The sequence below is a fragment of the Zingiber officinale genome, chromosome 11B (genome assembly GCF_018446385.1).
Source record: "Zingiber officinale cultivar Zhangliang chromosome 11B, Zo_v1.1, whole genome shotgun sequence".
NCBI lineage: Eukaryota > Viridiplantae > Streptophyta > Magnoliopsida > Zingiberales > Zingiberaceae > Zingiber > Zingiber officinale.
Window position 1 is genome coordinate 52,285,727 of NC_056007.1, and position 24,592 is coordinate 52,310,318.

General features: G+C 37.4%; 1 protein-coding gene across 1 annotated transcript; it reads left to right on the forward strand.

The window, feature by feature from the left end:
• The first annotated feature begins 1,025 nt into the window (after positions 1-1,025).
• Positions 1,026-19,950, forward strand: LOC122033687 (acetyl-coenzyme A carboxylase carboxyl transferase subunit alpha, chloroplastic-like). The gene is made up of 11 exons (XM_042592805.1): positions 1,026-1,246; positions 1,441-1,897; positions 2,422-2,496; positions 16,113-16,220; positions 16,302-16,462; positions 16,765-16,879; positions 16,969-17,123; positions 17,485-17,536; positions 17,605-17,673; positions 18,415-18,492; positions 18,757-19,950. The coding sequence occupies exons 2-11, from the start codon at positions 1,517-1,519 to the stop codon at positions 19,744-19,746; spliced, it is 2,184 nt and encodes a 727-aa protein (XP_042448739.1). The 5' UTR covers positions 1,026-1,246; positions 1,441-1,516; the 3' UTR covers positions 19,747-19,950.
• The last annotated feature ends 4,642 nt before the right edge of the window (positions 19,951-24,592 follow it).

Sequence of the window (24,592 nt, forward strand, 5' to 3'; positions counted from 1 at the left end):
TCTTGTTTTCCTCTGGGTCCAATTAATCTCCTCGAGACGCCGCTCAGCTAACGCTTGGATACAGGAGCTCTTTCTAATAGAAACTCCTTGGGCCAAGTTGGTTCTTTTCGACCTCAACCTCTGATAATTTATGACAATTGTAGCAGTTGTACTCAGTTACCAGAATCGTCCTTGGCTTTACAGTCGAAGACGAGGGCAACACTTGACCAATGCCTCAACCACGCCAGATGTACAACTCAAGTGTGGTCCCCTCTAGTGCTAGATCTTGCGCCACCCGATCAATCGGCTCCTGGCCCACCTCACATGTGGCGGGTTACGTGGCACATACGACAGCTTGTGTAACCAACGCATCATGCCACGTGGATATTCTCTCCTGTCGGCGATATAATATTCGACGAAAGTAAGTGAATGTATAATTCTTGTGTATGGAGGCTACTCTTCTCCTTGCGAAGAAAACCAATGGAAATAGTAATAACCTATATTCTATGAACTTACAAATATCACCTTGGAACAAGAAATTGATTGCCACGAAGGGGCGGCAATCTAAAACGGAAATGGTAAAAAAAAAAAAAAAGCGTTTTTTTTTTCTTTTCAAAATGAGATTTATCGAGATTATAAAGCTCGATGCGGATCTAACTCAATCCTCGAAAATCATGTTTGCTAGCTTTTGGATTCTAATCTCCAAGCTCGAAGTGCAGAACAAATTCTAATCAACTCTTTTATTAAAGGATGGTTTAAAAATAAACTTGGGATTGAATTGAAAGTATTCATATATTTATTTATAAAAAATTAATTATTGAGAAAATATGAATACACACGTAACATAACCCATCCACGTCGGTGCCAAATTCGCAGGTAGGCACCGTGGAAACACCGTCGTCAGTCAATGCGGTCACAATTGCCCGTCCAAGTGTTCCGCGATCATGGCCGCACGAATCGCCAAGCAAGGTCGGTATCCCAGCGCTGGGACCGGGCCCCGCTTCCGCCCACGAATCAATCCCTTGCCCTCATTCTTCGTAGTTATCGCCGGGTTTCTCACCACGCCCGCCCGTCTTCTCCTCCTCCTCTCTCGCTCTCTCACTCTCTTCGTATCCATCGCCCCCAATTCTTCTGCCTTTGCGTTTATAATGCTGCCATTGCTTCCGCTAGTGATCAATCCCTAAATTTGAGCTCCCGATTCCGCATCGCAGATCCCTTTGCCTCCCCGCTCCTCTGCCTTTACTCACCCCTGCCGGTGTTTTGCCAGGTAATTGTTTCCGTCCGAGCTCGATTTTGTAGGTCATGATGTCGTATTTAGTAGTGAAGTTGTGCGATTCTTGCCTTTAGATTCTCGATTTCGTTATTAATGGTTAATACTGGAACTAGAATAAGAGCACTGCGGAACTCGATCCGATAATGGTTTATGACGCTTAGTTGTTGATTGATGGTATGGCGGTGCAGGAATGCGGCATATGTGAATCACTTCTTGTTCAGCATAAAGACCTTCTCTCTTGCTTATAAAATTAAGGCTTTTGAGATGAGTTCTCTTTCACTTTCATTGATTGATGCTGCCGGATTAGCGGGAGACGGGGGCAGTTTTGTCTCTGGATCGCGTATTCTTTTAAGGAAACAGTTGCTTGGTGCTGATCTAGAGAGGTGTTCGTCCTATGCAATTGGGAGATCTTGGATGAAGAATTTGGGAGGATCTGTTGCTGCTAATAGTCGTAGATTTTCTGTGTCTGCAAAGATCAGAAAGGGGAAAAGGCATGATTATCCCTGGCCAAAGGACATTGATCCAAATTTGGAAAGTGGGCATCTGAGTTATCTGTCTCCCTTCAAGCCTCTCACTGAGAAACCAAAACCTGTTACCCTTGCTTTTGAGAAGCCTTTGCATGATCTTGAGAAGAAGATGGCTGATGTAAGTACTTCAAACTGAAATGCTTTCAGTAATTATAACCCTTTTTTCTGTTATTTTCATGGCAAAACTATATTTTCTGTCATTTCGTGATGTATGTATATAATATCAATGTTTGCTGACATATATCTTTGTAGTAGACAATAACAATAATAGTGAGGTAGCTTTAACTTGGTCACCTTATAGTTCTCTGCTGATGTAAGTCTTCGGATTGAAATGCTTTCAGTAATTATTTCCTCTTGTGAGGTGGCAGCTGCAAGAGAAGTGACAATGTATCAGTTACTAAAACCTTTTTAAAAAAAAACTTCCCTAAGAAAAGCCACATTTCCTTAATATCATATATTTGTTCATTATAATGCTTGGCCGACCTTTGCTATTATTTAACTATTTGTGATGGCAGTTTCATCCTGGATGATTCTACCTTTCTGTTTTCAGTTTACAGTTTTGACGCTTAGTGTTATATGCAATATCTGCAAGATTGTGTCCCATGTTGTTAGATTATTTATTGTTTTATTTCTACTCTACAGGTGCGAAAAATGGCTGCTGAGACTGGTTTGGACTTCACGGATCAAATTAATCTTCTTGAAAGCAAATATCAGCAGGTTAAATTTTGACTTTTTTCGCATGTCCTATGTGTATTAAAAGAAGCAAGTTTATCAGACAATAAAATCCTTGGTTCCTACATTACTGGATTGACATAGTTTGTTATGTTTAGTAACAGGATTTAATTCAGAAGTCTTGAAATTTTAGTGTTTGATGATTTAGCATATTCATGGAGACATGTATCATTATCCTATTTCATAAGTATTGACTATCTTTTAACCGGTGTTTGGTAGTGATAATGATAATAAAACTAATCCTTCACTGTGCAACAAGGGGAAAAACATGAAGAAAGAATAGATAATGATTTAAAACTTAAAAGTTAAAACCTAACAAAAAAAAATTAGACACGTCTAAGTCTTCTGCATCAACTTGATTATTAATAAAAGACATGCATGAAGGTATGATTTATATAAATTTTGATTGAAGATATATCCTCTATAAAAGTGTAGGATTCTTTCTCTGTCTATTTTTCTAGCAATCTATATATTTTGACCATTATGTTTATTAACTTTGCCCTTTGTAAAACAGACTTTACAATTGTTATATTATAGTTGAGCTACTAAAACTACAATGCCTCTTAGTGATTAACTGTGGTTAGGAGTCTCTTTTAAATTTTGTGATAGATCTTTTCAGTAATAGCTATTGACTTTGTTCTTTACTTAAATATGTTGGGTCAAAAAGAAGATCAAATGTTGAGCATCTTTAATGGATAACAATTCAAAGGAAAATTTTCAGATTGTTAGCACAATGTATATGGTCTTCTACATAACATTAATCTGAAAATACAATGCGGAGAATCTTCTTTATTCAACAGTTTGTTTATAAAGAAATGCAAGTAAAGAATCTTCTTTCTTATGTGTTTCTCTGTCATGTTAATGGTGAACTGGTACTCTATGTTAGCAATAAACAAGAGTAATGCATTTAATTTAATCTTAATTTTAAAAAAAAGTTTATTTAGATCACCTGGGTTCTCTTCTCCCAACAAATCCAAAGAAGTACGAACTCTCATCCTCTTCAACAAATACATGAGATCTTATGTGCTTACAGCCTAACTAATGCTAGGTCTGCTCACCATGGTTTTGATCTTGAGTGTTAGTCTGCATGCGTCTACCACTAGTATCAAAGTTACCCATACATGAAGTTTTCATCCAATGAGTCGAAGCATTCATGAGAAACTACTAGGATGAACGACACCACGATCTGACAAAGTGGGAAAGTCATGGACCAAACTTAACCCTCACCTAGGCTTGCTAACTCTCAAGTTGGAGATATATCATGTGTGTTCAAAGCCATTAAATGTATATTCAAAATCGGCAATCAACCATTCAACACTAACAATTTATCAACACTGAAACAACCTTCCTACTCTACCCTTACTGTAATCTTTAACATATTCCACAGCCATCCTCCTTGAAGTCTGCAAAACTTCAAGACAACCATACATCTCAAGGTGTCACGTGAACATGACCGTCACATTTCCTCTATTCCTAAAAAATTCCTCTTATACCCCAAAGCTGATATCTTTGTTTCCCCTGTTTCTTCATCAAGAGGATGATGATGCCATGTGCTTTTGTTTCACTTCAGCAGTCAATTGGGCCTCTATGTTAGCAGTATAAAGAAGCATGGTAATTGATAAGGCAACTAATAGAAAACTATTGAGAAAGAACAAATTGTATATGAATATTATTGATTGAGAAAAAGCTTATGATAGATACTCTAAACAACTATTTTGGTGGGATTGGAGAAGGAAGAAATATCCAATAATTATATTGATGTGTTTGCAAAAACATATGATAATGTTGTTAACCTTGTTACTAATATTAGAACTACTGGGAGTGTGACTGAGGATTCTATAAGTTGTAGATTTGCATTAAAAGTTAGCTCTAAGTCTATCTTTCTTATCAATAATACTTGAATCAGCCTATCATATTAAATATAAATCGTAGTGTATATTATTTATTGAAGATGTTATTGTAATTGGTGAGGATAATTATATTCAATTTGCTTGCGTTGTGGAGAATTTTAAAATTAATATTTTTGGATAAGAACGAAACTGAATATATGAAATGTAATTTTTATTGAAAGAAAAGAATTAAGGGAATAGTTAAGATGAATGGACATGTAATCCCAGGAAGAATTTTTGATAATTAACATGGAAAGATTGATGAACTATAATTAATAGGATAAAAATCTTGTGTCATATTTTATCTTCCTTAGGTAAAAAGGAACATTTTTTAAGACTGGTATAATTCATCATACTCTATAAATCGACAGGATGAATTGGTGTGAAACAATTGTATAAAAAGTTCCATGCAAAGATGGTTGTAGTTGGTAGAATGTATTTGGTAAAATGTATAAAATAAAAAATACTAACTCTTGAGAATAATTTACAGGTCGAATAGATGATGAAATGATAGAAAACATAGATAGATAGGTAATGATAAAATGTGAAAAATGGTTAAGATGGTATAATCATGCTAAAATAATCATTTTATAGGTAGAAGAGTTAGAATTTGTTAGAGTGAAATATGTAAAGGTAGAAGGTCATCAAAGAAAATACTAATTATTAGTAATAAAGATTACAGTAATAAAAATAATTTAGTTAATTTGAATACTAGTCATAATGTAGTTTGGCATAGAGTTCCATGGAGGAGGATGTGATTCATGTAGCAAACCCAATTACTTGAGACAAACACAACTTGATGATGATTGGATTTAATGTTATAAAGCGCAGTCTAGTGCATGAAGCCCCCGCCAATGCACGGTCACGGGGAAGGGTCTATTGTACGCTACTTTTCCCTGCTTTGCAAGAGGTTGTTTCTAAGACTTGAATATATGACGGCAACAACCTTACCGTTGTACCAAGGCTCCCCTTCATTGGATTTAATGTTATCTTAACAAAAATTTGTATTTTCTTAGAGTTATCATGTCATAGTTATAATTTTTTTTAATATGGAAACAATCAGAGACGGGCCAAGAGATTTAGTTGCTTTATTTTCTAATGGACTTATGTTAGAGTGGTCCACAGCTCCAAATATTAAGGCCTTTGAGACCTGAAATATTGGAGTTAGCCACGCACGCGCACGCGCATGCGCACGCTCGCACGCGCACGCGCGTAAGAAGATCTCTCAAAGAATGCAAGAAGATTGATGTTCTCTTGACACTTTTTTTTTCTCTCCACAAATATATTGCATTCTCTCAAGCTATGTTACATGTTTTCAATCATGGCCGTGTTTGCCTCGTTCTAACACTGATATTCATCTTCCCATGGGCAGATTTTTCTCCTACCTAACCTGAGCATTCATGAGAATATGATTCCACAGAGGAAGAGATTATACTCCAAACTTAAGCATCACCTAAACTTTCTGAATCGTGATTAGGGTGTGTCTTACCTATCCAAAGCCGTCAAATGAAGATAGCTACTTCCAAGGTCAAGAATCAGCCAATCAACCCAGCCCTGAAAACTGTTTACTCCACTTTTGCCATCATCTGAAACTTATGTAGTCGTCCTTCCTGGTGTTCACAACAATTCCAAGATAATCATTCATTTGAGTCTATGGCAAGAATGTCAATGTTGCATATCCTCAACTCCAACCCGTCTCTTCTCCTTCTCAGTATCAAAAATGTAAAACAAACCCTCTATTCTCTGCTAGTTTCAAAATCACTCAGCTTCTTTCCCTTTTGAATTGGAATGTGTAGAAACTCCCTCACCATTTGGGTGAGTCCCCTAAGCCTCTCCATTTGGGTTTCCTGCAAAGTCACCCTCCTCTCCATTCCCGTAGAGACCATCATACCTCTTTTCAACATTATGTTTCCTTTTTCTAGATGCACTATTCACCCCTTCCCAATAATTACTTGTTTCTTCTTCCTTGCAGAAAATAAGTGCTTCTATGAGTTTTTCTATAACAGACCAAGGATTGTGATGTTATGTGCTCGTTAACCATGTGAATTCTCATTTGGTATCCATGTAGTAATGATTTAATGTAGTATAAATTATATTTATAGTTGTATGGCATAGTTGTGATTAGTTTTAGTATCCAGTTTCTGTTGAGGACCATGTGAATGCTCTTTTGGGGTCCACTTGGTAATGCATTCAATGTAGTTTGAATTATGTTCAGAGTGGTATTTGAAGAAGTCATCATGTCATAATTGCAAGTAGTTTCAATACAGAGCTGGTCTGAGAAGGATGAAAAGGAGAAAACCCTGCAGCAATGATCTGATTTTCCCTTCAGATGGATCATCAAGTAGCCATGGATTGGGTTTGACCTAGTTTGCTTTGGATGAAGAGGTTCGAATGGATCTTCAAGAAGCCATGGGATTGCAGCTACCCTAGCTTCGTATGAAGAGGATGGAATCTGTAGGACCGTGATCGTTCGATAGAGGGGGGGTGAATATCGATTCGAAAACTCGAGTGTAAAAGTACGCAGCGGAAAAGTAAATGAACACAATTGATTTTACTTCGTTCGGAGCCTGTGACGACTCCTACTCGAAGGCCCGTGGTCCTTGACCACTTTCGTTGGGCAATCACTAGCAATTCGAATATGATTACAGAAAAGAGTACAAGAAATGCTAATGAAACAAAACACAAAGCTATACCGACAGAAAAGAAAACTTAAAGAGCAAGGGCGCGTTGTCGGAGCTTTGTCAGCGTCGCTGGAGCATAGAGCAGCAAAGCAATCTGGGAATTCTGAGATGATTGTTTTTGAAGCTCCACCCCTGGGGCTTCTTTTATATGCTGCTCCGGGCGCCTGGATCCCTTCCGGGTGCCCTGGTGCGACGTGGCAAGTCCAGTCAGGATGTTCCACGTGGCGAGGCGACGCAGAGGATAAAACTTGCCTCCGGGCGCCCGGACCACCTTTTTCCAGAGATTCCTTCTCCTGCAAAACAAGGTTAGTCCGAGGCAAAATATATCCTGCAACACAGATTGTTAGCACAATTTATAAGGTATGAATTAACAGAAAAAGTATGACTTAGATTCCGTCTTTCCGAGACTGGAATCTAGTCACGATCTCGACTTAGATATCCGAAATGGATCTAAGCCGGATCGACGCCTAATGTTCCCTTCCCGGGAACGCGTCCTCGCAATCACTCCCCTCCAGTGACTTACCTTACTTACCTGCCAGACGGTCAGCCCTTCGACCCGTCCGGACTTCTCGCCACTATCCGGTCGACCGTCGACCTAGTGGACTTCTTCCAGCGTCCGGCCACCGTCGACCGCTTGACTTCGCCACTATCCGGTCACGACCTACCGGACTTCGTGCAGACATCCCACCGTCGACCTGGACTTCTCCTGCACACTCGATCAAAGTGTCAGACAACAACAAAACTAACTTAACCTATTTGTCATTCATCAAAACCTAGGTTAGACCGTTAGTGCTACCCGCACCAACAATCTCCCCCTTTTTGATGGAATGACAACCTGGTTAAGTCAGTGAAAAGACGCAAAAATAAATAAATAAAACAGGTACATGGTTTCTAAAGTTAGTTTTAGTGTTTTCAATTAAGTTTAGCTAACTTAACCACCTAACCCTCCCCCTTTGGCATTCAGCAAAAATAGGCAAGGGTAAACAAGCATAGTGTAGAGTTACTGTAAAAGTTTATTAATTTAAGAAACAGCTAATTTTGGAAAATTTCTAAGTTTGATTCAAAATTCAAACATACTGAAAAAAGTACAATTTTAAAACCAATTTAAAAGGATAGTCAAGTTGACTTGGGGGAGTCAAGTAGAATTTTGAAAAGTATAAGTTTAAAGTTAATCAAGTTTAACTTTTCAAACGTGTAAAATTTTCAAATCCGGTTTTTCAAATTTAGATTTTTCAAAAAAAACAAGTAAAATTTTAGCCAAAATAAATTGTTAAGGCTAAAAAGCTAAGTTTGGAAAGTTTAATTTTCAAGCATATGTTACAAAACTGAATAAGTTTAAATTTGTAATAATTTTCAACTTTAAAATTGAGTTATAAAAAATTAGGTGGGTTTTTTAAACTTCCAATTTTTCAAACACTCAGTTAAATTTAACTTTTTGAGGACTGGTGTTCAAAAATAAGTTAGTTTTAAAATAGATGTACAAAAACATACAAGATTTTAATTCATTTCTCCCCCTGAACTTGACACTTAAAATTAAACAGTTGTCTAACCAATTATGTACTAACTAACTATCAGAAGATAGTAGCTTTCACTTGGTTAGTCAGATTAAGTTGATTATAAGCAGTCAGTGTTTGACTTGACTGATGAACTTAATCTGATTACTGTCTGATTTGTATTTAACATCCAGACTTATGCTGATGCACTGAAATAAGCATCTTAAGTCCAGACAGTTGGCCTATGCATCTCACCCCTTTCTATGTTTATCAAACACACGCAAGGTAAACCTAAGGTGTTGGTGAGATGCTCAAAAACTAGTCCTATGGGTACATGCTTTCTAAGGATTCAAAACTAGTCTAAGGCCAAAACTGTTTTTGAAAATCTAAAAATGGAAAGTTTTGAAAACAAACAGGTTTAACTTATAATCTGAAAACAATTATTTTTGAAAACGATTTTGAAAAATCCTAGTCTATTAAGCACATCCCTAATTTTCGACGTAAGTTGCTAAATTTACTTTTAGGGAGTGGTTTTGTGAAAATGTCAGCTAAATTTGATTTGGACTCAATGTATTTGAGTTCAATATCACCTTTAGTAACATGATCCCTGATAAAGTGGTGCCTAATTTCAATATGTTTGGTTCTTGAATGATGCACAGGGTTCTTGGTTAAGTTAATTGAACTTATATTGTCAATTAGTACTTTTACATTTGTGATATTTAAGTTGAAATCTTTTAGAGTATGCATCATCCATAATAATTGTGCAACACATTCGCCTATAGCTATGTATTCTGATTCAGTTGTAGATAGAGCAACACAATGTTGCTTTCTACTAAACCAGCTGACAAGTGATGAACCTAATAATTGGCATCCACCACTTGTGCTTTTGCGGTCTAATTTACATCCAGCATAATCTGAGTCAGAATACCCTATTAGTTCAAAATTATTAGTCCTAGGATACCAAATTCCTACATTTGTTGTTCCCTTAAGATATCTAAAAATTCTTTTAACTTGTGTCAAATGGGATTCATTAGCACAAGTTTGGTATTTAGCACACATACTAACTGCAAATAAAATATCAAGTCGGCTTGCAGTTAAGTACAGTAGGCTACCTATTGCACTCCTATAATGTTTTAAATCAACTGATTTTTCATTTGGGTCATTATCTAAGATTGTGTTTACTGCCATAGGTGTTTTTATTTCTTTTGTATTTTCCATTCTGAATTTTTTAAGTAATTCTTTAGTGTATTTGTGTTGATAAATATAATTTCCTTCATTTGTTTGTTTGATTTGTAATCATAAGAAATAAGTTAATTTTCCTACTAAGCTCATTTCAAATTCTTTTTCCATTAGATTAATAAATTCTTCTAAAAATTCTGAATTTGTTGAACCAAATATTATATCATCTACATATATTTGTGCAATAAATATGTCTGTATTTAATGATTTAACAAACAAGGTTGGGTCAATTTGACCTTGGTTGAATCCTTTAGATGTTAAGTAAGATGTTAGTCTTTCATACCATGCCCTGGGTGCTTGTTTAAGTCCATATAATGCTTTCTTTAACTTAAAAACATAATCAGGGTGTTCTAGACTTTCAAACCCAGGAGGCTGATCTACATAAACTTCTTCTTTAATTAGTCCATTAAAAAAGGCAGACTTAACATCCATTTGGTATAGTTTGAATCCCTTGTGGGCTGCATAACTTTCTAATCTTGCTACTGGGGCATAGGTCTCATCATAGTCAAGTCCTTCAACCTGACTAAACCCTTTGGCAACTAGCCTAGCCTTATTTCTAGTAATTTCCCCAGTTTCACTTAATTTGTTTTTGAATACCCATTTTGTTGGGGGGTTTTAAGGCATGAAAATTCATGATGGTAACCATTTTCAAGACAAAATCTGTTAAAGTTGTGATTTTTAAATTCTCCCCCGTTGTCACTCCTAATTCTTTTAATTTTAATATCTTTTTCGTTTTCAATTTGTTTGCAGAAATTTATAAAGATTTCAAAAGTTTCATCTTTATGTTTTAAGAATTTTACCCAAGTAAACCTAGAATAATCATCTATAATTACTAAACAATATAAGTTTCCATTTATAGATTTAACTCCATGGGAGTCAAAAAGGTCTAAATGTAGAAGTTCTAATATTGAGTTAGTTTGTGGCTGATTTGTTTGTTTGTGAGTGGATTTAGTTTGTTTACCTTGTTGACAAGCATTACATATGGTTGAATCTAAGTTAGGTAATTTTGGTAAGCCTCTCACAAGTCCATTTAATTTGCTTATATTTCTAAAGTTGGTGTGAGACATTCTTCTATGCCATAACCATGTTTCTTCTTTTTGTGTTAAATAACACTTAATGGAAGAAGTGGTTAAGTTGATGGCATAGATGTTGTCTTTTCTAAAACCTTTTAGGCTTATGGTAGGATTATCTAGATGTTTGATTAAACATTCTGTGGATAGAAATTTGACCTTATACCTAGTATCACATAATTGACTTATACTCAGAAGATTATATTTAAAATTTTCAACAAGTAAAACATTTGTAATTATAAAGTCTATTTTTAATTCAATATTACCTATACCAATTACCTTGAGTTTGCCGTTGTTTCCAAAGACAACTGTTCCTAAGCTTTTGTAAGTGAGTTGAGTGAACTTGGTGTGATCTCCAGTCATATGTTTGGAGCAACCACTGTCCAAAATCCACTTGGTTTCCTATAGTAAGTAGGATTTAAAGTTAGTCTTTTTATTTTTGAGCAGGCATTATTTAAGTTAAGTTTTAAAATTAAAGTGAGTTTTAAGTTTGAAATTGAAATTTTGAGATTAATTTTTAAGTTTAAAATTAAAATTTTGAAATTAATTTTTAAGTTAAAATTAAAATTTTGAAATTAATTTTTAAGTTTAAAATTAAAATTTTGAAATTAGTTTTTAAGTTTAAAATTAAAATTAATTTTTAAGTTTAAAAAAATAATTTTGAAATTAATTTTTAAGTTTAAAGTTAAAATTTTGAAATTAATTTTTAAGTTTAAAATTAAAATTTTGAAATTAAAATTTTCAGTTTAAAATTAAAATTTTTGAAATTAATTTTTAAGTTTAAATTTAAAATTTTGAAATTAATTTTAAAATTAAAATTAAAATTTTGAAATTAATTTTTAAGTTTAAAATTAAAATTTTGAAATTAATTTTTAAGTTTAAAATTAAAATTTTAAGTTTAAAATTAAAATTTTGAAATTAATTTTTAAGTTTAAAATTAAAATTTTGAAATTTATTTTTAAAATTAAAATTTTGAAATTAATTTTTAAGTAAATTTAAGCCTTATTCATCTCACTCGATCTATATTATCAATCAGGGAATCCTATGATTTTGTGAGATGAAATTGGATTTTTAATTATGGAGTTTTGGTTTAACTTGTGTTAGATTCAGATTTAGCTTTGGTCTCCACAAATAGGCAATCTTCGGATAAACTTCTAAGCTTGGTGAGTCACATGGACGTCATTAGAAGTAACCAACCTTTCGAGGTTTTCCGAATAGTCCTATCCACGGAGCTTAGTACTAAATCTTGGTCTAACTGGTTAGGATTCATTTAAGGGTAGCTTCAGTCAGTTCCACTTGGCCAAATGCATCAGATCGAAACCATATCTTTCTAGACATGCAATGCCCAAGTTTCCCTAATGTACTATCATCCAAAAACTTCATCAGTACCATGATTCAAGTTTACGTCTCTTTTTAACTAATCCTAATTACCCTGCCGGGTTAGTTTGTTTTAGGTTACCCTGTCGGGTAAGTTAGTTTTGGAGGTGCCAGCTATTCTGGAGCCTCCCCCTGAATTATTGGCCATTAGTTTAAATTTTGGTTTTAGGTTTGTGTCGATTCCTTTTATAGTTATAATTAACTTGGTGATAATTTATATTTTGTTGAGTTTTCAATTTTGAATTTTTCGATTTAGGTTTGTATTTTGGTTTTTTATTTGGTTTAATCGAGTTTATATAATATACTTTTTCTTTAGGTATATAATATTGATTAAGTCCTACTTGCGTGGTCAGACACGCTTTTGGAACACAAGCTTGATTAGTTGATTTGTATTGAGTCATTAATGACTTAAAAGTTTTATTTGAGTTCGACTTGTATCCGAGTCCGGTTTTATTATAACATGCTTTTTGATTGCTTAGGATTAAGTCAAGATTTTTTGATCTTGCTGTAAATTTTTCTAGCATTTCTTTTAAATTGTTAATCTCATTTTTTAATAATAAATTCTCCTCCTCAAGTGTTAGATCTTGAGTTGGATTTGAATTTTTGATTTGTTCCTTGAGGTTTTGATTTTCCTCAAGAAGTGATTTGTTTTCATTTTCTATTTTGATTAATTTACTATTTAAACAGGAAATAATTCTAAAAAAATTTTTGTTTAAATTAAAATATACCTCATTCGGGCCTTCGGAAACGAGTATGGACTCGTGGCTTGTTTCGGGTTCAGACCCGTCTTCATCTTCTGACTCGTCTTCTGTTTCAGCTTCGCGGGCCATCAGTGCAAGGTGGCTCTGATGTTTCTGCTCTTCTTCCTCCGATTCGTCCGAGGAGTCGTCCCACGTTACTTTGAGGGCCTTCTTTTTGGTTGGCTTCGGTTTGTCGAACTTCATTGGGCATTCGTTCTTGTAGTGTCCCTTTTTATTGCAGCCGAAGCAAGTCATGTTCTTTTGTTCTGAGGGAGAACTGATCTTTTGAAGGTCCTTTTTGCTGAAGCTCCTTTTTCTCTTGGTGAACATTTTTCTTACCAAGTTCACCAGGCGTTCTTCGTCTTCGGAGTCTTGGTCGGAATCTTCCTCATATTCAGGCTTGCTCCTCTTTTCTTTGGAGGAACCTGCAAATAAAGCTATACCTTTCTCGGCTCCAGCATTAGTTTGTTCATGTAATTCTAATTCACAGAAAAGCTCGTCTAATTTTAACTTAGAAAGATTTTTTGAAATTTTGTAGGCATCTACGATTGGTGCCCACAAACTATTACGTGGAAAAGCATTTAATGCGTACCTTATTAAGTCTCTATTTTCCATCTGGTGGCCTATCGCATGAAGCCCGTTGAGGATATCCTTGATCCTCGCATGGAGCTGATTCGCCGTTTCACCTTCCTGCATTTTTATATTAAGAATTTTATTTAAAAGCAGGTCTCGTTTTGTTACCTTGGCGTCGCTCGTTCCCTCGTGCAACTCGATCAATTTGTCCCACAGCTCTTTAGCGTTTTTGTGTGGACCGACTCTGTTCAGTTCTTCTCTTGTTAATCCGCACTGTAGAGTGTTGATCGCTTTATTTTCTGTTGACGCCTTTTTCTTCAAATCTGCTATCCAGTCTTCAGGATCCAGTATATTCCCGGAGTTGTCTGCTGGAATTTTATAGGGTCTCGTAACGCTCATCCATTGGTCGAAGTCTGTTTTGAGGTAAACCTCCATGCGCTTCTTCCAGTACGGAAAATCGTCCCCATTGAAGAGTGGAGGTCGTACTGTGCTGAATCCTTCTGTCTGAGACATTTTAGTCCTGCGCACAGAAGAAAGAAAACAAAAAAAATCCCAAGACTTGGTCTTGGATTAGTAGTGCGGAAGAAAATAATAGAAGTATCTAAATTGGTGTTGCACCAATTTAGATTTAATTGCACCGTAAAACTGAAAATCGAAAGAAAAAAAATTAATTTTTCACCCCCTGTCTGATTGGTGGTTGCACCAAATCAGAGCGGTACCTGCTCTGATACCACTTGTAGGACCGTGATCGTTCGATAGAGGGGGGGTGAATATCGATTCGAAAACTCGAGTGTAAAAGTACGCAGCGGAAAAGTAAATGAACACAATTGATTTTACTTCGTTCGGAGTCTGTGACGACTCCTACTCGAAGGCCCATGGTCCTTGACCACTTTCGTTGGGCAATCACTAGCAATTCGAATATGATTACAGAAAAGAGTACAAGAAATGCTAATGAAACAAAACACAAAGCTATACCGACAGAAAAGAAAACTTAAAGAGCAAGGGCGCGTTGTCGGAGGTTTGTCAGCGTCGCTGGAGCATAGAGCAGCAAAGCAATCTGGGAATTTTGAGATGATTGTTTTTGAAGCTCCACCCCTGGGGCTTCTTTTATATGCTGCTCCGGGCGCCTGGATCCCTTCCGGGCGCCCTGGTGCGACGTGGCAAGTCCAGTCAGGATGTTCCACGTGGCGAGGCGACGCAGAGGATAAAACTTGCCTCCGGGCGCCCGGATCCCTTCCGGGCGCCCGGATCCCTTCCGGGCGTCCGGATTCCCTCCGGGCGCCCGGACCACCTTTTTCCAGAGATTCCTTCTCCTGCAAAACAAGGTTAGTCCGAGGCAAAATATATCCTGCAACACAGATTGTTAGCACAATTTATAAGGTATGAATTAACAGAAAAAGTATGACTTAGATTCCGTCTTTCCGAGACCGGAATCTAGTCACGATCTCGACTTAGATATCCGAAATGGATCTAAGCCGGATCGACGCCTAATGTTCCCTTCCCGGGAATGCTTCCTCGCAATCACTCCCCTCCAGTGACTTACCTTACTTACCTGCCAGACGTCCGGTCAGCCCTTCGACCCGTCTGGACTTCTCGCCAGCTATCCGGTCAGCCCGTCGACCTAGCTGGACTTCTTTCCAAGCGTCCGGTCAGCCCGTCGACCCGCTTGGACTTCTCGTCAGCTATCCGGTCAGCCCGTCGACCTAGCTGGACTTCGTGCCAGACATCCGGTCAGCCCGTCGACCTGTCTGGACTTCTCCTGCACACTCGATCAAAGTGTCAGACAACAACAAAACTAACTTAACCTATTTGTCATTCATCAAAACCTAGGTTAGACCGTTAGTGCTACCCGCACCAACAGAATCTGCCCTAATGGAAGATCCAACAGCCATGGATGGATCCTCTTTTGCAAAGAGGGTGGTTGTGAAGGATGCTTTGAAGATGGATTCATACTCGCAAAGAAGGTGATCATGAAGGATTGTGGAAGACATTTGAGGATGCTGAGCATCTATCCTCCTTGCAAGATGTGTGTTGAGCCTTGTCCGTTACACCACTGCATACCAAGAATATCAGGCCTTCTTGTGTGTAGTTGGCTGGCGGAACGAAAAGTTTTGCCTTTGCTGATTGGGAAAAAATGAAATTTTAAACCATGTTCAGATAATCTCTCTTTTATCCTCTTTTCGCCAATATCCGTTTTCTCTTTTCTTGAGGAATCCTAGAGATCCATGTTCTTTTCTTCTCTTGATGAAAACCTAAGATTTTCTTGCCTGTATTCTGATCTTGTGTGTTTTGTGCTTTTACAATTTTGATCTATCTATTAACATGTGATGCCATAAAGTGGACTTTGGAAAATATCATCTTCAGAAAAACCGTGCTTGCCATGTGTTGCCATCCATCCGTAATCTAAATTGTTAAATGCATATTTCATTTCGTTTGTGAATGCTAGAAGAGATTGTCAGTCCTTACTTGCTTACTTATACAAGAAATCAAAAGGACTTTATTTAATAAGATGGTCATGTCTTATGTTGGAAAATTTCAGGCTGTGAAAGATTTATACTCAAAACTTACTCCAATTCAAAGGCTGCAAATGGCTCGTCATCCCAATAGACCAACATTCCTTGATCATGTTTTGAACATCACTGATAAGGTATTCTCATGCATTGAGTTTTTTTTTTTGGTCATGACTTAAAATTGCTGCTTTTGCTCACCATTATTTTATCTCATGCAGTGGGTTGAGCTCCATGGTAACCGTGCAGGTTATGATGATCCTGCCATTGTTACAGGTCTTGGAAGTATAGATGGAAAGACCTACATGTTTATTGGTCACCAGAAAGGCAGGAACACTAAAGAAAATATTAAACGGAATTTTGGAATGCCAACTCCACATGGGTAATGAATTGATGAATATTCTTGATTTTGTTGCTTTCCTTCATTCTGTAGGATCTTACTTCTTAAATGACTTTTACCTTTGTAATTTTGTTAAACTCTAGAAATAAATAAGACATAAATTCAACACATCCAAAAATATATCTCCTTTTAAATTTTAGATTTTAAAAATAATTTTTAAATCATATGTTTTAATGTTTGTAGGTTGGTCATATGCTAAATATGTTGAGAGCATAGCTAGATTAAAATAATATTTTGCATAGCTTACAACCAATCACCAGTGAAAGTTACATTTTATATTGCAGATACCGGAAGGCCTTGCGCTTGATGAGGTATGCTGATCACCACGGATTTCCAATCATCTCATTTGTAGACACACCTGGTGCATTTGCTGACCTTAAATCTGAAGAACTTGGCCAGGTATGGTACTTATTTTCTTGCAAACACTAATGTTATTTATACTCTTTGGACTATCAATCGCTAAGTGTATGATTTGTTTAATAATCCAGGGTGAGGCAATTGCCTTCAATTTAAGGGAAATGTTTGGCCTAAAGGTTCCAATGGTATCTATTGTGATTGGTGAAGGTGGATCTGGTGGTGCTCTTGCTATTTGCTGTGCTAACAAGCTACTGATGTTGGAAAATTCTGTCTTTTATGTTGCCAGGTGATCTTTTATTTTCTTTCATCTGCTAGAAATTTCATTTCTAATTCTCCATCACAACTAAAGAGAATTAGCCTTGCAAAATTAAGTTACTGTTTAGTTGAGGACCCAAAGATTGGTTATTAAAACCAAACTCCAATCTTCTGTTCCTAAATAAAAAGATGGTTCTGGGTTTACTGATAATAATGTTTATAATGACAATTTATCCTTGTATTTGTTGCACATTAAAGTCCTTTTAGATGTTCCCATCTCTTATACATTTCCCCTTGCATATCTATATATATTTCCTTTCATTTACATTAATATATTTTGGTTCATTTTCTCTACCGCAATATATTTGTTACAAGTTGTCTATTTTGAGCAGCCCCGAGGCTTGTGCTGCAATTTTGTGGAAAAACTCTCAGGCGGCTCCTAAGGTATAATGTTTTTAGTGCGTATAGAATAAGATGTTTTCAGTTTGACCATTTTTTATAACTTATTTCAGGCAGCTGAGAGACTAAGAATCACACCCAAGTCACTGCGCAGATTGAAGATTGCTGATGGGATTATTCCAGTAAGTAGAATTATGCTACTTTTTCTTTTTCGAATCAACACTGGTTTTCATTTTAGCTATAATCAATTTGAACACTCCTTTTCTTTCATATAGCCAACTGCTAAGTTTAGTTTGGGAATCGTCCTCAAACAATTTACTATTTATCAATTTGACCTTGGATCTTCATCAGTTTGTCTTGGCCTAGAACAAATTTTGTGAGAAGATATTGGCCTATTCATTTTTTCTGTGATATTAACATAATCAACACAATGTCTATATGTTGGATGGTGCAAGAGCATGATGTTTGTTGAAAACATGCTAGTATCTGTAAGTTTTAGTATAGCTTCGTCAATGCCCATGTTTGATTGGAGAGGCCAATCTAGTCTCGCTGCCATCGTGTCAAGTGTGTACCTCGATTCCAGGTATATGTCAAAAGTAATCAAGTGTGAAATATAAATGAATTCATTTCTTCTGTGAAGTCTGTCACCTAATTTACATGCCATGGATCATCATTTAACCTATGCTGTGAGCTAAATTGGTTAAGTTGGTGACCTCACTGATCTAATAGACTATGGATCTTAATGTAACCTATGCTGTGAGGTAAATTGTTACCTATTGTATGCGTAGGCACAATTTTGTTCTTTTGTTTTTGGTATCATTCTCGGGCAATATGGTTTTATCCAGTCAGCTTTTTGTGGTGTAATCATCGGCTAGTACAATTTCCTGCATATATTTACTCTTGTGATCTTTCATGTTATTCAGGAACCACTAGGTGGTGCACACTTGGATCCAACTTGGACTTCCCAACAAATCAAGTTAGCTGTCATGAAAGCCATGGAGGTCTATATTTATGAATCTGTGTGATGTAGAGTTAATCGATGATTACATGAGAAATGCATTGAAATGTCATCTTCACTTATTCATCTCTCTTTACAACTACCTACTCACATTGGTTTCTTTTTTATTCTGTTTCATAAACTAGCACCTTTCTTCGTAGCTTACAGTAAAACAAGAACCTTAGCTTTGCATATAGTTCACTTTATTGTATTTTAGTTTTCATTATTTTGTTTTAGAATCCATAATGACTTAATGTTATTAATTCAGGAGCTCTCTGAACTGGACACTGATAGCTTACTTCACCAGCGATACATGAAGTATCGGATACTTGGGGGATTTGTTGAAAGCCCACCTGTGGACCCAGTGAAAAAGAGACGTATGAAGAAGGAGGACACAAAGTTGATACCAGCCGAAAGTAGTGCGGAGGAGGTGAAGATTTCTTCACTTTCAGCTGATTTACCTATTTCTGGTGCAGGAATAGAGCAAGTGAGGGAAGAAGTAGACCAGGAAATGACAAATGCTTTCATTTCTTTGGGCCTACAAGAGGAGCTGGAGAATCTTAGAAATGAATTATCCAAATCTCCTTCTGAAACAGTTGATCCAACTTTAAAAGAAAGGGCTGATAGACTGGTTCAAGAATTTAGACAAAAGTTTGACCATCCTGAGTCATTCCCGCAACTGAAACAGAAGCTTGAAGTGCTATCAAAGGTCAACACATTACAAAATCAGATACCTGAAGAGAAAAGGTCACAGAACCAGAATGAGAAGGTAGAGAAACTGAAGGAAGAGATCAATGAGAAACTCCTGGATAAGTTGAAGACCAAGATGGAAGTCTTGAGAACTGCACGTGCCCTGGTGGCTAGCGGAACAGTGTTAGATGCAGATCAGATTGAAGCAGTGGAGGCAGCAAATGAAGAGCTAAAAGAGATGCTAAAATCTGTGAATCTTGAGGTGGTGGGTTTGGGCAAGTCGAAATCACCAATAGCACCACCAGGCTTAGAAGAGGAGTTGACGGTGGTTGACAAGTTGGTGAGGAAGGAAATAGAGGCAGCAGTAGAGAAAGCTGGTCTAAGAAGCAAGATAGACGAACTGAAGGCAGAGATCGCAAGTGGTTCTAATGGAGAAAAAATAGAACAATTGGAGAGGGAGATAAAGGAAGAAATTTCTGCCGTGATTGATCTGACTGATTTGAAGAATAAAGTTGCTTCTTCGCTGGGATTGTCTGCCCAAGAACCAGCATACGCTGGTAATGCTTAAATCTTGAGGTTGTTACAAGTTGAACATAATTTGATTTTTCTTTGTAGAACTTATTTCAAGTGACTCCAGAGTTTCTATATTTTCTCTGCACTTGTGGTCCTGGATATCCACATTTGAACTGGTTGGAAATGCTTGAGGAGATGACATGATATATTTTTTTACATAAGGAAAAAATAAAGTAATAAAAAAGATTGGAAAATTGCATCTTGCTTATATAATACTTTTGATTGTTTTTATTTCTGAATATCATGCAATACGAATGCATGAGGATTTCCAAACTGCATTTCACAACATACAGATTGTTGAGGATAGAATAAAATATCTACTAATTTTAGCACTTAATACTGTCACCAAAGTCGATAACTTATGATGAGCTTTGTCTATGAATTGAGATAAAGCCCAATGATAAATTATGATTAGCCCTGCAATGATATTCTTGTTTATAGATTTCAATGCTTGGTCAGTATGCATAAAGTTTTGCGGTCTAGAAGGAAATTAGAGAACATTTTAATATGAAATTGTATCCGGCAAGAACAGTGGTGGCTCAACAATCAAGCTTTTGGTGATTTTAGTATCCTCCATGGTTAGCACTCATAGAACTCTCAAGTATTTCTGTCATTATTCTTGCTCCTGTGGTGAGGCAACTTGAATTGTCCTCCAAACCTTTTATGCTCTGGGTCGAGTAAATTAAGAGTTGCATTCCCGAAAGGAGAATCCCGCTTTCCATTCAGATACTACGAGGATTTCTTTTTTTTTTAATTGATATTGGTATTCAGTATTGACGATAGAATTCATATATTTTATTAATGATAATATGTGGTATATAAATATCATTATAAGTGAAAAATAGAAAAACATATAAAATAAAAAAACAAATAAGTATTTCTTAATAATAATTATTCTCTAATAACTAGTAAACAAATAAGTATTTAATAGTAATAATTATTTTCTAATACACCCCCTCAAGATGGTGTCCTAGAAATGACATCAATTTTGCTGCAAATAGCAAACAACTGAGGTTGAGAAAGTGACTTGGTAAGTACATCAACTAACTGATCCTCAGCAGGAATATGAGTAACTCGTAGTTCGGAGGTTTGCACCAGATCACGAACAAAGTGATAGTCAATAGCCAGATACTTCATCCAAGAGTGAAAAACAGGATTAGCTGAAAAATAGGTGACATCCAAATTATCAGTAAAAAGCACAACAGGCGTCGTAACCGGAAGAAGCAGATCTGTCAAAAGTGATTTAATCCATTGGATCTCAGATGCGGTAGAGGCAATGACACGATATTCAGTCTCAGTTGAAGAATGTGACATTGTGCGTTGTTTGGTAGATTTGTAGGAACCGGATTAGCACCCAGAAAAATAATAAATGCACCCGTAGAACACCGATCATCTGGATCTCCTGCCCGGTCCACATTAGAGAAACTATGAAGAGTAAAAGGTGTATACGTAAGAAGACGAATGCTAAGATCCCTAGTACTATCGAGATACCGAAGTAGACACTTTATAGCACCCCAATGCTTCTCTGAAGGAGTATGCATAAACTATGAGAGCTTGTTGACGACAAAGGAAATATCAGGACGAGTCATACGGAAATGTTGTAAGCTCCCAACCACTTGTCGGAACTTAGTCGCATAAAAAAACGAAGACTTATTATGTAAAATAAGATGAGAGGCGACAACAATAGAAATGGAGACTGGCTTAGAGTCAAGCATGATGTGTTTGGAGAGAAGATCAATGACATACTTTTGTTGAGACAAGAGAAGGCCATTTGAGGTTGGGCAAACCTCAACACCGCAGAAGAGGGAAAGAGCCCCAAAATCCTTAATCGCAAATTTTGCATAAAGTTTACATACTATGACGTCAACAGAAAAAGCATGACTCCCTGTAATGATTAGATCATCAACATATACAAGGAAATAGATAAGAGTGTCATCCCGAAAATAAACAAATAAGGAGGTATCAGCCCGAGATGCGACAAAGCCAAGAGAGACCAAGAAAGTGTGAAACTCCAAATACCAGGCGCGTGGAGCCTGCTTCAGGCCATAAAGCGCCTTATGTAAACGACACACATGATCTGGAAACTTAGCACTGCGCATACCCGTAGATTTTGACATATAAACCTCCTCTTCAAAGTGACCATTAAGAAACATATTTTTGACATCAAGTTGGTGAAGACGCCACCCCCGATTCATAGCTAGACTAAGAACTTTTGGAGCAATCTAGGTGCCCTAAGTTTTGATGTTTGGGCAAAGGTTTAAGTTAGGTTTATTGTTGTACTTGATATGCATTGTGAGTGTGCAGGATACAGGTACAACAAGGAAAGTCCAAGTGTGATCTTGGCAAAGGAGGAAAGTCCAAGGATGAGTCTTGGGGGTGTAAGTCCAAGTATGTAGTCTTGGCAACGTAAATCCAAGTGTGACTTGGCAATGGATGAAGTCCCGGAGGTGAGGAGCCTCTTGGCAAAGGAAGACCCGACAATAATGACAAGGCTGATGGAAGTTCCAGAAGGCAAGACGTGAAGGATGGGGAGGCATCCGAGGGACACAAGACTGATGAAGGAGGCTAGAAGGCTAGGTCTAGGTTGGTCGGGTGAGAACGAGTGCTGAGTGAATGTACGGGAGGTAAAATCTTAGAATTAGGGTTTACTGTAGCAGTACTGCAGCGTACTGTAGCAGTAATGTAGTGTTACTGTAGCAGTACTGTATCAGTCGACTGGTGACTGTAGCAGTCGACTGGTGCACTGTAGAGAGCCGTTGGGCTGACACCAGTCGACTGGTGCAAGGACCAGTCGACTGGTAACGGGCAAATCAGCTTACTGATTTGTTCCAAGCTCTATAAGAAGGAGCTTGGGATGGCCGGCCAAGGTGACGAAATTAGACTTGGTTAAAGCGTAATTAGTAGTCACCAAAGTGCTCAAGGATCTCTTGTGTCCAAGTGTTCTTGGTTGAAGTTGTGGTGAGGTTTCTCCACCCACAAGGAGCGGTTTGAGATAGCCGGAGTTTCCGGGGACTAATCCACCGACGGATTGAGGGATCGTCCACCTTACGGATAGCCGTGGAGTAGGAGCATCATCTCCGAACCACGTTACATCGACGTGCATTGGTTTGCTTTTTCTTTTCTTTATCTTTCGTATTCATAATTTGTATTGTATTATTCTACTTGCGCACTAACGAATACGTAGGAAGCCATCGATTTGGGTGAGACGCTATTCCCCCCCTCTAGCGGCCACCGATCTTTCAACAATTGGTATCAGAGCGAGGTCACTCTTCTACGGACTAACCGCCAAGAGAGCAAGAAGCTAGAGGAAGAAGAAGATGGAGTCCGAAGGACCGCTCGGATGGGATATCCGAATTCCACCTCCGTATGACAAAGAAGACTTCAATTATTGGAGGAAGCGGTTGGAGACATGGTTCCAAATGGATTGGAATCAATGGGTTGTCTTGAGTGACCCATTTGAAGCTCCTACGGACAAGAAGGGTAAACGCCTCTGATCTCGGCATTGAACCGAAGAGCAACGAGAGCAATCGGAGGCGGACAAGGAGGTAACGAGAATTTTGCATAATTTACTACCTTCTAATATTATTGTGAGTGTAGGTGAATGCACAAGTGCATGTGATCTTTGGAAAAAGATCATTGTCTATCATGAAGACCCGTCACAATTCCAAGGAGTAGAGGAGTCCAAGGAGAAGGGCTCATTGGTCCAAGAAGAGAAAGACCAATCCGATGTTGACATAAGATCAACATCCGAGGAGGAGAAGGAAGATGAGGAGGTATCATCCACATCTTCAAGGGAGGAAGAAGTGGAATCATCGACATCTTCAAGTGAAGAGGAAGAAGAGCAATCCAAGGAAGAGGAGATCTTGGAAGCTCAACCCTCCACCTCAACTACCAAGAAGAGCACAAAGGACCACATCAAATGCTTTGAATGTGGTAAGATGGGGCACTACAAGAGTATGTGTCCTTCACTCAAGAAGGTAAAGGAGGTAAACCCTAAACTCACTAAAGTTAATTTAGAAACTAATGTGAGTTGTAGGAAGAAGAAGAAGGAGAAGAAGAAGCACATTAGGTGCTTTACATGTGGTGAGTGGGGTCACTACCACACAAAGTGCCCAAGGAGAGGAGAGCTCAAGAAATTGGTGCACTTGAAGAAGTGGGAGAAGAAGAGAGCTTCAAGGGTAAGGGAGGTAAACCCTAACTTGAATGCTAGTTCAAATTTAAATCGTTATAATGCTATTTATCATGAAAATAGAATGCATGATAAATCTAAGGATAAATATATCCCTCCTCATGCTAGATTTATCACACCTAAGGCTAGGAAGGTAAATAACAATTTAGGCAATAACTCTAAGGATTATATATATATGCCTAGATATAGAAATGCTCATAGGGGTCAAGAAAAATCTAAGTCTATGGATTCAATGACGGAAAACCAAGTCTTGAGGTCAAGACTTGATAATTTAGAAAGAACCCTAGCAAGAATGGAAAATATTCTTAGGGGTCAAAATGAGCATAACCTAGGAAAAGTTAGACAAGAGCCATCCAATGGCTATATAGGTTTGGGATACAAACCTAAAGCCAAGAAGGATGTGACTTCCTTTCATAGGGTTCCATATAGTTATGGGACCAACCCTAGGTTTAGTGGTCAAGCTAAAAGTACAAGGGAAGTTGTCCCTAAGAGTACTTTTGCAAAGACCAATGTGACTAAGACTTCTAAGAAGTCTAATAATGTCACAAAGAAGGTCACAAGGGAGGTCATCCCTAGAGTTGACTTAGTAAAGGTGACTAAGGCTCCAAAAAGGCCAAACAAAGTCACAAATAAGGTTACAAGGGGAGTTAGC